The following is a 14,718-nucleotide window of genomic DNA, read 5'->3' on the forward strand; positions in this document are numbered from 1 at the left end:
AACGCCGATCCCTCGTACAGCGGCTGCTGGCCCCTACACGTCGGGATATTCCTCCCCCGCCGGAGATGCTGTTAGGGTTGGCGTCTGAAACCACGTGGCGACAGGTCATTCACCCGACCTTCCCTGAACAAGAGCCCACGTGCACCGGAGGAGTCATTCACCCGACCTTCTCTGAACAAGAGCCCACGTGCACCGGAGGGGTCATTCACCCGACCTTCCCCGCACCGGAGCCCACGTGCACCGGAGGGGTCGTTCACCCGACCGGATTCGTCGCTGAGAGGATCGACCTCTCCTGCCCGTGTTTGGTATTGCAGGAGGAGGGGCCCTCTCTCCGTGCCTGTCACGTGTCATCGATGGAAGCAAGATCCCGCCCACACTTGTAGAGAGCTATTTAAGGGGCTCCGAAATGTACTTTGATATACTTCTTACTTGAGACTTCATACTTCATGCTTTTCTTATTTTCTTTCAACTACCTTTGAATAAACCGTGCAAGTTTCTCACTAGCAAATCGTCTCGCCCCAGCTTGGTCGCCATGATCTACCGGATGCCTGCAGCCCGCCGACAACGCCACGCTACCCAATAAGTAATGTCGGCCGATATTCGATAAGGCCGCTACTTATCGGCAGCAGTACGGTACGCTACCCTGGAGTACGCAACAGCATGGAACGCCCTCCCGAATTTCTTGCTGGCCAGCTAGCGTGTTGAGACGCTTGGCGCGTTTCAATTTGGCCACCTCGACAGATTGAGCCGCTGCATATAGCAACCATCGTGCGTGTTGGCAGAATATTCTGCACTTTGAATTCTAAGTATAGATCGCCTTGAAATTTACAACAGTGAAGACATATAAAGCGTATAATAAACAAAGCCACAAGAGCGTCTCAATCCACAAGCACGGAGATCAGACAAAGCCATCTACTTCCCTTGATTCCCACGGTGGCTGAACGATCGCAGGGCCAGGATTCCCTCTAGTAGTTACTGTATTGTGTTGAACTGTGTGACCCGTCTGACCGGCAGATCAAATTTCGACGATCGACGTCTGCACTCTCCGCTATCGTAGTGCTTTGAGTGTCACTCGATTTCCCTGGGCACGAGCTGCTCGATAAAGTTTCTCTACTCACAGTTTTGCTACTAGGTTCTTCTCCGACACTACAACGTGGCAGTCTGTCTGTCTTTTTATCTCCGCCTCCTCCAGTGTAGGGTAGCAAACAGGATTTTTCGCACTGGTTAACCTCCCTGCCTTCCTGCTTTCTTTCGTATATCTGTCTTTTCTAAGAGTGCGCTCACTAAACCACGATAGCACCTGTTCTCTCAACTTTCACTAGCACGTGAGGGATCGAGTCCCCTATTGCTTCACCTCGCTTTTTTTTTTTTTTTTGGTCCAGGATATATACGCAGCGATGGAGCCCGAGGTTGGCTACGGTCCCTCGGACCCCGAAACCTTTGCTCGCTACCAAGAGGTACTGCCGGGGCGCAACGTGCTCCCGTCGACGATCACCAACGGCAGAGGGGGAAAGAAGAGCTTGCCGCGCGCGTCGCTGTCCGTCAACCAGACCGGCGGCAGCTGGGCGGCGACCGCTCCGAGCGTATCCCGCTGAGCCCCGGATGCGCGGGCGCTTGGCCCTTCAATGCACTCCCCGCCCGTGCCAACATTTCTCACTGCCATATGCGGCAGCTATACGACTGCAGCTTGTAGAAAGGCCACCGCGTCTGCGATGCGCCTGAGGCAAATATAAAGCCTCGGTCGTTAAGCCGTCTGCTGCTTCGTGGCCTTCGTTATTGATTCGAAACCGTCAAGCGGCTCATTGAGTGAACGAGCTGGCGTCTGCCGTCTGCAGCAGCGGATGAGCAGAAAAACCCGAAAGCGATGAGTTCACGGAGAGTGACCTGTGTGGCGACATCTTTCCGCGAAATTCGTGAAAGTTCAGGTTAGGTCACATTTTCTCAATGTAAACTGAGTTTCCCTATAAAGAAGCGCGTATGTCATATTTTACACTTAAAACATCCCACGTACCTAACGTCCCTCTTTGTTTCACAGTTAGGCTCTAATTGACTTTCGTGAAAGGGTGCCGTGTATAAACTGTTGCTGTAATATACAGGGTGTGCCACATAGCTTGAGCCAAGAATTTAAGAATGAAAGGCGCGTGGGAAGCGAATTGAACCGAACGCATGCTATTCGCAATAGCCTATAGTAGCTCGGACAATTTTTGTTTTCCCCATAACTCACTAATTAAGTTTAATTAACCAGCTTTTTAATTATTGGCTGAGGACCCCAAGTATGATACGCATATTTGTATAACAGTTTCATAAACCGCAGATCGAGTTCTTTACGATACGTCGCACGTAGTCCTTTTTTCCGGGTTGCAAAGACAGCCCGTGAAATATGAAAAAAAAAAAGCCACGTGACGGAGCGTTTGTGCCGTGGTATTGTGCTGCCCTCAAGCGTGCGTTCGGTGAACGGTGAGCGGAATGAAATGGTAGGACTGGCTTATTGCCTCTCGGCTGATAACCGCAGCAAGCCCTTTGTGGGGAAAAGTACAATCCAAAGTCTAAAAAACCTTATGAAATTGCCTATGGGGACTTCATGCGTCAACGACAAAGGGGACAACACCTCAGTGAACGAGGCTTGGGATCGTACTTTTCCCAACAAAAGTCCTGCTGGAGTTAAGAGGAAGCTTTAGCTCGAGTGCCCCTATCTAAATACATGTAAAAGGAGAATTCGTTTTTCTCGGCAACCACTGCACCAAATTTGACGAGGTTTGTTGCATTTAAAAGAAAAACCTGAAATCTAGTGACTGTTGGTTTCGAATTTTTGAGTTAGGTCGTCAATCTTTTATTAAAAATTGGCGAAAATCAAAAATTTTCAAAAAACGAAACTATCAAGTTTACAACTCTGTAACTCAACCACTAAGAATGATAATACAATTCTGTGAATTGCATCTAAAAGTACATCCATAGCGGACAAAATCGATATGTTACGCATGAATATAAAAAAATTTAATCATAGGGAAATACAACTTTTGTAAAACCGTTGTAACCAACGTAACAAATTCATGTAAGATGTAAGATGACATATTGAATTTGTCCGCTTTGAATGATCTAATGGATGCCGTTTACAGAACCGCGATATCAGTTCTTGATGCATAGCTATCAATTTGTAAACTTCGTGCTTCTATTGTTTTCAAACGGTCAAATATTTGAAAATAGTTTTAAGAAAATTCAAGCCCTAAATCGAAATTCCGCTTCCAACAATCACTAGAATTTAACTTCATCTTTCAAATGCAACAAATTTCATCAAAATCGGTCCAGGGATTATCTCATAAAAACGGTTTCGCGTTTTACATGTATTTGAATAGGCCGCGTCGGAGTAGTAAAACGCGCAGTAGTAACATCGTGTTTCAATAATTCTCTGATGAAGTCATGTGACCACAAAGTGGAAACAAGTTTCAGAAACCAGGCCAAGCGCCTGGCAGATTCTGGTTACCTTATGCGTATGCTCACCTCTGTCGCGGGGGGGCTTACGCAGGAAGTGAAAACGCATCGAAGGGAAGCAGTACCACTGCTAGAGCAACGAAAGTTGCTGTGGTACCATACATTCATTGCATTTCACATAATCTCAGAAGAATATCTATAGCGGCAAAGTCGGGGGTGGACGTGGTTTTCTCTGCCTCTGAGCGTCTACAGAAGTTATGCAAACAGGTTAATTCAGAGAATAACAAAAGGCACGCATGTTCTACTCAACATCGCAGACAATTTTTAACCTGCACTCGTAACGTCTATATTATTCCGCTTTCGTACGAGAGAACGTATGTTGGTGAAACCGGCAGATTCATCAATGAGAGACTAAAAGAGCATCGATATAATGTCACTAGGGTAATTTCGGGTCATTTGGGTATTCATTGCCGAGATTGTTCCTAGAAACCCATGTTTGAAAGTGCTTCCATTTTGTATAGGGCTCATAGCAGGATGACAAGGGAGATTGTGGATGCCTATGGAATTGCAAAATTAGAGGAAAGGTGCGTGAGCAAGCCATCAGTGTCGCTATCTGAAAAGGAGATACGATTTCTCGGTTTATCGTTGTAACCATTGCAGTATATGTATTCACCATTCCTTGCACACGTGTGCAGTTCATCGACATGCGGCACTTAATGTTCTTTTCTTGCTGTCACATTTGTTTCCGCTCATACGGTATATATTTATCGATACGTACGAAAATAAAATTTATAGTTTAAGTAGTGCCGTCTCTGTGTATCTGTTTCTTTCTACGTCCTCGTTCACTCGTGCTTACACTATCATGGATTCAAACCGACTAGCCCGCCAACGTGTTTTAAACAAGAACAGGCTAGTGCAGCCGAGCGCGAGCCGCAACTGCGTACCGAGGATCCGGTAGCCTACCAAGCCATCGTTCAATGAACCGTCGGGATTAAAGGGACACTAAAGGTTACTATTAAGTGAACGTAGACTGTTGAAATACTATCCCCGAAACCTCTAAACGCTTGTTTCGTGCCAAGGAGAGACTTATTTTCAGAGAAAATGCGTTCTGAAGCGTCCGCGTACCTCTAGCGCAGTTCGTATCGCCCGCCCTCCGATCGAGGAGTACTGACATCATGGTCTCATAGTGACGTTGCGCCATCGGTGAGTAGAACGGCGTCCGCAGACGGCGCTACGGCTTTTCTGCACAAAACGCAAACGCGCGGCCAGAAACAGAGCCAAGACAGAGCCGGCAGCAGAGCGAAAGCGGGAGTATGGTGGCTAGCGGAAGGAGAAACGCGCGACCATAAGCTCGTACTTTATTCTATGACGCAAACTTCAACGCTCGTCGCAATGGACCCTGACAACGACAGATTGGCTCGCGATGCTGGGCTCAACTTCAGTGATTTGAGCACTGACGAGCGCGACCTGCTGCTGAGGGCCCGCGCTGCCGGCGTCGTTGCGTACTACGACGGCGGCCTCGACACCGGCTCTCCGGAGCGGGAAAGCAACGAGGGCTTCCCACGACATCACAAGGACGTGGCATTCTCACTGCTTGCTCGAAATGAAAGTTTCGCGAGCCAGCAGAACCCTCACAGCACGACGCGATAACGAAACTACTGAAACTCCAAAGCGTGCGCGGCGCAGAGTCGAGCGAAAACGAAACCTTTCGATCACCCATACTACGGAAGAGCAACGTCAAAATGTTATTTTTTCTTAGAATCGAATAGACGTAGACAAGTAGCATTTTCTTCCGTCTTATAATCGAATGAAATGATATTTTCAATACGAGTAGTTGAGTATTAGTAACACAAATTATGAGGAGTGCTTTCGTCATCGGGCTAGTACCGGAATGTCGCTGGGGGGTCTCAAATCGTGTCATGCATTTACCTCAATTTCTCGGTTACTAAAGCTCTTCGCGATTAGATTGACGCCTTAGACGTTCTAGAACATTGCTCTACCACTTTAACTTGACTTTCTGGTAACCTTTAGCGTCCCTTTAACGCAGTGATAAATACCGGGGCTGCACGTTTCAGCTTTGCTGGTTAACCATCTGTGCGGAGTGCTTGGGCGACGATATTTCTTCATTTCTTCATACGGTATGCCTCTATGGTCAGCGGTACATGCCTGCTATTAATACGGTACGAAATATTACTCTTTTCTCAAAAAACCTGCCCTCACAGTGGCCACAGTGTGCAGGCAAGAAGCGCAAAGAAGGGTACGTTTTTGCTGAGCGACTTCTTTTGACCAACGCTTCTTTTGACCAAGTGATCTCCACCTTTTTGAATACCTAGCTCAAGGACTGGAATTCTCATAGCTACAAAGGGGTTCTTTTTTTTTTTTTTTTGATGAACGTTAGCCGAGCTCTTCAACGAAAAAAAAGAAGCATTTAGAAATGCAGCAAATCCAACGTTTTGGAATCTACATACAACGAAGCTTTCTGTGATTACATGAGTCGAAACACGATTACACGCACGCACATACACAAGCGCGGGCATAAACAAAATAGACCAAGCCTTTTTTTAAGAGAAGTTGCCGACTTCTAGCGACTATGGCGGCCGCCTTGAACGTGAGTTTTAGTCGGGCGTCCGCAACAGCTCTGCGTACGCAGGCAACCGGCGGAGGCGACAGTGCGCATGCGCAGTACGCAGAAGCACGCACGATCTCTTGCATGCAGCGCAGCTTTTCAAAACGCTGCGTAGCGTCTGTCGCGCGCTGTGCGGCCTTTGCGGGACGTTCTCGCGTGTCCACGAGAGCGCTCCGACCGAAGATATGACTCCGGCTTATGGTTTGACTTCGTGGCGGCTGATATTGGCTACGCAGTTTTAGGAGCTAGCATATGGCGGCGCTCAATAGCACGCTACCGAGAAGTTTAAGGGGCTTTACACTACCGGCTCCTGCGTGTGCAAGACATCAATTCCCTTCTCAACTTTTGCGTCCAGCCAACTATTGCCGTTTCAGGCACGCGCGCTTTGCAACGTACGCACGAACTCGCGCGCTGCGTACGTGGGTGGTTGCACGGACGCGTTTCAGAGGCAGTGTGCGCATACGTACGTAGTGCCAGTGGCGTAGCGAGGTTGTCTGGCACCCGGGGCCCATAGGTCTTCTGTCACCCCCCCCCCCCCCTGATGTGGTCGAGGAAGGCGAGGATATCGGCAATTTCCGGGTTTCATACTGGGCGCCGCCCGCAGTGCCAAAGTACTGCAGGTTGTAGCACCCAAAACGATATTGTCTAAGAAGTTTTTGTTGAGTTAATAATATGACTTTGAGTCCTCAATTCTCGAATTGAAGTGCTTCCTCTATAAGTACTAATTACGGGATTATTAAGGACATGGTTATTACTTATCTGCCATATTTTTCGCGCTACCGAATTCCCAGTAATCACAAAAAGACATATCTTCATAGAATCTCGATCGGGAAATATCCTTACAAAATTCCCCTTTCTTTCTTTTATAAAATTCTGTGCAGCTGATACAGAGACTGTACTTGTGGCATGAAGTCACACAACAACAGTTTTCTGAAACTTTCGAGCGTAAGAAGGAAAGCGTGAAACATAACGGCAGGTTTCGCAGCGGCTTCTCGGAGCGAGCTGGAGAGGGGAAATAAAAGTGAGCCGGACATCACGGCGGGCCCGCGACTACAGCCTGTCGAGTCATACGCCGCCAAACTCTTCGGCCGAACCCAGTCTGAAGACGATCCAGAGAATCCCATTCGCGACTTTTGACGGCCCCATTTATGCAACGTCGCTCTCCACGAACGCTTCGCCGTAAACGCGAGCGCCGGGCGCGCTGGTTGAACGCCCTTTTGCTGCTGTCTTTGTTCGTCTTCGCTGCGCGTTCTGAACGAAAGAGGGACCCAAGAGCCCCAACGCCTTACAACGCCTCACTGTATGTTTCGCGACTCCTGCTCTCAGCATGAACGCACAGCACGAGCGTACCCCACATGAAACGTTCCGCTAAGGCGAGTAGTTTAGCGACCATTTCGCGAATTAAATTTGTTAGCCCGCACATTCGTGCAATTATTTCGTGAGGCGTTGATAGAGCTGCAGTCGAGAATTCTGCGGCGCTGCGCATCGGGTTCCTGAGCTCGGGCTACTGGATACCGGAGCATTCTCTGCAATTTGCGCCCAGTCAAGCTGGCGGAAAGACGGGTGCATTCAGGCATAAATGACACCCCCCCCCCCACTGGCCCCTTGCACCCGGGGCCCACGGCCCCCCGGCCCCCCCTGTTGCTACGCCACTGCGTAGTGCAGTTCGAATCCATTCTATCTGCGAGAAGTGTTTACGTTCTCATTACCGTGCAGCAGCGGATGCGTGAAAGCGAGCTTTCTGACTCTTCTTTTTCTTTCCCCGCACACCGGGCGCTGCCGTTGGTGGATGGATGGATGGTTGTTATGAGCGTCCCCTTTGGAACAGGGCGGTGGGTTGCGCCACCTAGCCCTTGCTATTGTACTGCCTAATGCCCTACCTAGGTAAAAAAAGGAAAAAAAAACGCACAATGAATTCCCATAAGCAAATTTTCTGACCTCCTATTGTGAACTTTGTTTTCAGACATCTGTTTGACGTTTCCCTACTTTTCTTCCACCAATCTTCAAATCGCCTCTTACTAATCTCTACTGCGGACATGTTTACTTTTGCACTGCTCTCGCTGAACCCAAGGGTTTCAAGGAGGCCAGTGGTGCCTAAATCGACTGCCGCGGGCAGACGTCTTCACATTCTAATGAAACATGCTCTATCATTTCACTAGCTTTCCCACAGCAAGCGCATACTTCTTCCTTCTTACATCTCGCTTTATATGTGCGTGTTCTACGGAATCCCGATCTCACTTCGAAACGTAATGAGCTTCCCTTTGAGTTACCATACATTATTTCTTTCCTGATTTCGTTTTTTTTCCTCATAAATAGGTGCTCATGGCAGGTTTCTTTTTCATTGCCGCCACCCGCGAGATCATTTCAGCCTCTCTGAGTTTCCGCCTGACGTTCTTTGTTGCTGTGTTGCTCACCCTACAGGCCGCATACTTGCTGGTAAGCTTCCTAGTACTTTTCCTCCACTGTTAATCAATGTTTTTTCTGTACAAATACCTCAACGCTCTCCCAGCCCATTTACTTTCTTCCATATTCCTCAGTCGTTCTTCATAATCAATTTTACTGTGAGCTTCCCTCACTTTAAAACTTATCCAGCCCAGCTTCATTTGTAGTCTTCCCGTGAGCGCCCAGTGCGAGGCGTCCCACTGATTTTTGGTTGCCATCGAGTCCTGATTGTATCCCTGATTTGAAGCAAACAACCACATTTCCAAAAGTAAGTCCTGGAACCGTTGCACCTTTCCACATGCCCCGGAGCACCTTGTACCTATTGTATCCCCATAGCGCTCTGCGTTACCGCGAAGGTGAGCGCCATCTGGTGGTGTTGCAAGGAACCCAGCGGCGCGCTTGCTCCGATGTGATTGGTTAGTCGATTCAGCGAAAAAAACAGCCGCAGCTCCCACAGTCATGAAAACGCAGCAATGTTCGCAAAGCTTCACTTTTTAAAAACCACGGTGCAACATACGAACTTAAGACCTGCATTGTTCAGTCTTCAGAACTCTGACGACCGAGCACGGTAGGTTGTGCAATTGCATCTTCCACTGTGTTTTATAAATATTTTGTTTTGTTTCTCGAACAACTCGACTAATAGCTAGGACACATGGTATATGCCCAGAGGCTGTCGAATTTCATCATGTAATCACCACTTATCCTATATATGTTTGTGAAAACGATCTTCAGGAATAGCGACAGTTGCGCGAGTTGGTGACCAATCGTTATGGCAGTGGTTGTCCTGTGTGGTCTTTCTGCTTTTTGAATGCACGAGCATTCTTTGGGGAGCTCCCCACCCCAGACACGCGAAAGGTGTAATGCCTTGCATCTGCACAAAAATGTGTAATTTCCAAATTAAAACATTTAATTGTTATGCTAGTGTAAATGTAGATGATTGGTAGCTTTTAAGCAATAATGAAAAATATAAAGCAAAAAATAATATAGAATATCCATAGACATAGATACATAGGGCTCCTTAGAAAATGCGCGGGGAAGATTACAGTGAATGGGCCAACTTGAAATGTGGGGGTGGGTCAACATGACTTTGGGTCGGTGTGGGCCAACTTAAATTTGGGGGTGGGCCAACTTGAAATGTGGGGTGGCCCGACCTAAATTTGGGGGTGGGCCAACTTGAAATTTGAACGTGGTACAAGTGAAATTTGGGGGTAGGCCAACTTGAGATTCTGGGGTGGCCCAACGATTCTGAGCGTCCTTCGAGTTATGATCGTCTCGCAGGTAAGCATGTGCGTTGAAACGTTTGGTGCATTTCACTAGGCCTCAGCAAGGCGCAGTCAGAACGCAGGCAAGAACTTACGTGGACAAGGAACGTGTGCATAACACAGGCTTGCGAGAGCGACAGCGTGGGTGACACGGCATCACGGCGATGCGCTCTCCCCTCACGCAACACCCCATGCGGTACTATGGCAGCTGGTGTTCCCTTTCGACTGCTGTGTTCCGTCGAGGCGCGCTCGTGTCCGATGTTCCAGCTCACTCGGTACAATTGCATTCAAGGGGCCAAACGCGGTGAGAAAATCTGGCAATTGTCTCTTAAAGCCTAAGCATTCTTTGCCACCGGAAATGCCATGGGTAGACGTGCATAATCTAGGAACAGCAAGGTTCGTCTCAGGGAGGTACGGGAGGAAGTACAGTTGCACAGCAATGAAAACAGAACTCAACTGGGAGTCCCTGTCATCTCGCCGAAAGAAGCTGCGGCTAAAGCTTCTGTATGAAATCTATCACAACAAAACTGGAATTGATAGGGAAATGTACATAAAACCACCAGACTATATATCAGCACGCACTGACCACCAGTGCAAAATTAGAGAATACCGGGCTAGGACGGGCCTGTATGCCAATTCTTTTTTTGTAAAAACTATTGCGCAGTGGAATAAATAGACTGCATGTGAACAGGTGTGCAGTGAGAGTCACGATGTATTCTTTTCATGCTTGCAACCCCCCTGCTGTAACGCTTTTGGGCTAAGCGGGGATATGTCTGAATAAAGAATAAAAGCAAAACTAAGCAAAAATGAAGTCACAGCCAACCCAAACAATGCTTGCACATTAGTAGACAATTCTCATAATTTCTGTAGCTTTTGTGTCGTGTTCTTGTTTTGTGTTTCATGTGTTAAAAAGAAAATTACATTGTCGAATGTACAGAGGCATTACAATACCATTACAGGACCGTCTTGCATTTTTACCATTGAGTTGTATCACTTCTGACATTGTCTGTCCATTTTATTTTTGGCCTTCTTCAACATAAGGGTTACACTGGCACATGTTCCCTGGCAGAAGCAAAGAAAAGTAGAGATTTCATATTTTGAGGAACTGGGGGGGCCACTTTTTTGGTGATATGTATACCGAAAGTTTGAATTTTATTAATTAATTACGTGCTTTGAATATATTTGCTAAATACCTACTTTCTCCCATATTTTATGTGTTATACAATTCATTTAGTTACTTTTTCTGGATTCCTTGGTAAACTACGCGAGGCACGGCATTTATATTTCATTGAAATAGGAATAGTGCTTTGAATGAATCTATGTGGTTTCATTCCAGCCTTTGTGGAAAGTTACTTATTCAATCGTTCTAAGAGGTTATACTGCCGTTATTCCAAACGTTTGGCACACTCCTAAAACAACTGCATGAGGCACGAACTTCATTTTCCGTAAAACTATGGATAATTTTTAGTGTAATGGCTCTGTGAAACTTTCACGTACTTGCTTAAATTTAACATTGTAAATAATTACTGAACACTCGCTTTTTTTTCCATATTTTCGTTCATCATACAAGGCTCGCAGTTTGTTTCTCCGCTGACTTCGGTGAACTAAACAAGGTGCCTTGTTGATATTAGGGAAACATTAGAGGCATGTTATGTGTAATGTGTAGGTAACGTTCGAAGTAGGTGGGTTAAATGCACCTTTTCACAATAGATTACGCATGCAAATGAACCGGAGCGCTATTAGCGTGTTATAGGAGCTGTGTAATACTTATACCGTTGCCCTGGCATAACTACAACTACAACCGAGGTCAAATATTGTGAACATAGGAGGTACGCCACGCCAAGTTTGTGTGTGATGTCGAATGTGTGTTGATAAAATACAGCTGTTCAAAAAACAGTTATATTTCAAAAATCTTAAGCAAGTGTTTGAAAGTGTCAAGCTGCCGTTATATGCTATGTTTCCCAGATTTTCAAGAGAACTCTGCATTTCACAGCTAGTATTTGTTTAGAAGGAATGGGTGCAGCATAAGTGTGATGTGGTGCAAATATTTAATATGTCTGGCTTACTAGAAGCATTACGAATAATTATTGAACCCTAGAGTTGGAAGGGGGGAAGGCTTAATGCGTGATAAGTATATTAGGTTCACCTGGTGTACTCACTGAACTAAAAGAGGCAGCTTCTTTATGTTTGGTGACAGTAAGGATGAGGTAATGGGCGACGTGCCGGCAAAGTGGCTGGGTAATTGAGACTGTCATAATAAATTACGTATCTGTGTGCTCTAGAGCATTATGAGTGTGCCTAACGAATAACGAATGAGGCAGAATTTAACCCTTTTGCCCTGGCAGAACTACAAAGGCCACCAAGTTCAAATTTAGCGAAAATAGGTGAAACACTATGAAAATGTGAGTGTGAAGTTCAATGAGCTGGATCAAACACAGTTTAAGTAACAAAAAAATGCCTTAGTTAACTTTTAGAACATGTGATATCGCCGCTATCAGATATGCTTCCCATTGTCCCAACTTAGCTGTAGGTTACATGTTTACATTTCATGGAAATGGGAGGGTTGATCATGGTGAGTACCATGTCTGACAAAATTTTTACATTCCTGGTCCAGTTACAAGCATTGCAAATAATTACTGAGCCCTTGTTTCTTTCCACTATTTTCATGCATCCCAAGATGTTCATAGTTGGCTTCTGTGAGGTCCTCGGCGAACTAATCAAGACACCTTGGTTATATTTGGTGAAAATAAGAGGCACGTTATGGGTAATGTGTAGCCTAAGTTCCAAGTGAGAGGACAAATTACGACATTTTCAGTAAATTACACATGCAAGCGATCCGGCGCTTTATAAATGTGTTTTACAAACAAAGCAGAATTTATCTCGCTGCTGTTTGTGAACTGGGAACGAAATAGAGATCAAATCTAGCAAAACTAGGGGTGGTGGGGATGCTATGCTATCAGCTATGGTAAATATTCTGGCAAAGTAAAATCTGGCAAGTTCATAAATTATTGGCTTTCAAATATTCCTTACAATAAGTGCTCGAAAGCGTCAAATGCATGTAAGGTTTCAAATGGAGCCACCATATATATGAGTGTAGTTACAGAAAACTAAAACTGTTATTTGAACTGCCCGAAACAGCTTCGCTGGACTGCAAGGTCACAAACATCTGCTGACATTCTTTTTTTTTTCTTTCTCTTTTTTTGCGAATATTGCAAGTCTTTTATGTTGACTGTACTGTGTTGTGTACACAGTGGTTGTGTATAACCTCGACAATACTATTAGCTTGACTAGTGATAAATTTGCGCTGTTACACTTACATACAAATTATATTATTTGTTGAATTATTAAAACTGTAGCAAATGTATATTGTTATACATGCTTGCTGCTATTGTGCGGGGTCAGGGACTTCTGGCAGGCACTAACCGACTTTTGTCATTGTATCATATTGAGATGTTATATAACATCATAGAATATATTGAAATATTGTTGCTCCACTATGGTTCACCATGTGTCATTGATAATCATGTATATGGCTGCCAAATATAAATTTAGCTGACAGACGCATTAGCAGGCCTTAGTAATTGTCAATATATACAGGGTGTTTCAGCGAACACTTTCAAAAATCTTTAAAAGTTGCCTATGGCAGACATCACGATTCTAGTTCATGAGCTGGTCTGCTCGAAGCGGCAGACAATACTTGACAAAGAAATTGATGCAAAATCGACTAATTAATAAAAATTCACTAATTAAGCTTTAAACTAATTACTCAATTCTAGCCGTGGAGTTCGCAAGGCGGATCCACTTGGTACGAATTTTCAAGATGACACCAGTTTTGAGATAGAAATTCCCGAACTTCGCGAAGAAATGCATTGGCGTTCCCGTTAATTTAACAAAACGTCGTTTCATGCACTGAAGCACACAAATAACTAAATTGTCCGCACCAGCCAATATATCACAAAATAAAAACACCCATAGAGCTGCGCTTAAATTTTGCATTAGGGAGTAGTATTGTAATCGTTGGTGAATTTTTTTCAATGGCCAGCTGTACTAAAATTTAAAGGGGCACAGTTGCATAGCGACATTTGAATGTCTGTGGCTCAAAGCTCTTCAATAGTGGCAGCAGTGAAACTTGCTTCTCTGGGAGTCTTCGGTTCGATAAACTTTCCTTGCGGCATAGCATTGCCTGTACAAGGTCACCCGGCTCAATTTACAAGGTTGCCCAGCGGTAATGCTGCTCAGTGGCACCAGTTCTTACACTGTTATCTCATCCGACATGATAACGGCACGCCATTTGAGATGTGATGGCAGCTGTGAGCCTTTCATGCGCAAAGCTTGAATGCACAGTTGGCCAGATGCACAAATGAAAAACTGTAATTAGCAAAATCGTTAGCGCAGGGCAGGGCTCACCCAAAACACAGAAGGGGTTAAAGGGCACTGAAGTTTCAGCGCACAAATGCCCCTGCATTCCACCGCAGCGGAGTGTCATTGTTGCAACAGGGAATGCAATCCATGTCTTCATGCTTAGCTGTAGAGCTGCATGTCCACACAGCAATTGTGGCAGCACACATGTCCTGGCATCAGTCTACAACCTCTCATTACAGCGCAATGACTTCACCGAATGGAATTTTGGCTGGTACAAGGCTCTTCCCATCAACGTGCCATGAAGTCGGCAAAAGCCGCTGTAGGTATCCCACAGGTGAACCAAAGTAAAACCTACTTCCAGAAATACAGCACATAGCCAGCATTGTAAAGGAGTGTTCCGTCTCATCTCATAATCACAAGACAAGTCATTTATTTAATTTTTTTGCTGGAGAGGGACAAAGAGGGACATCCTTGTCTCACAAAAAAAGAAAAACAAAATTATAGTGAGGCTAATGAAAGAATGTAAAAGAAAAGCCTCACCTCTGCCACCAAGGTATAAATAACAGGCTATCCTTATCTCGCAGTCAAAGACAATGG

The 14,718-nt window shown here is 45.6% G+C and overlaps 1 protein-coding gene across 1 annotated transcript in view; it reads left to right on the top strand.

Annotated features, from left to right (window-relative positions):
- The window catches only part of LOC142579850 (creatine transporter-like), a 54,741-nt gene extending 53,050 nt beyond the window's left edge, over positions 1-1,691 (top strand). Inside the window, exon 14 of the mRNA XM_075690467.1 lies at positions 1,383-1,691. Coding sequence (XP_075546582.1) covers positions 1,383-1,595 — 213 coding nt within the window. The 3' untranslated portion in view covers positions 1,596-1,691. The remainder of the gene's footprint in view (positions 1-1,382) is intronic.
- Positions 1,692-14,718: the final 13,027 nt, after the last annotated feature.

The sequence above is a fragment of the Dermacentor variabilis genome, chromosome 4 (genome assembly GCF_050947875.1).
Source record: "Dermacentor variabilis isolate Ectoservices chromosome 4, ASM5094787v1, whole genome shotgun sequence".
NCBI classification, from domain to species: domain Eukaryota; kingdom Metazoa; phylum Arthropoda; class Arachnida; order Ixodida; family Ixodidae; genus Dermacentor; species Dermacentor variabilis.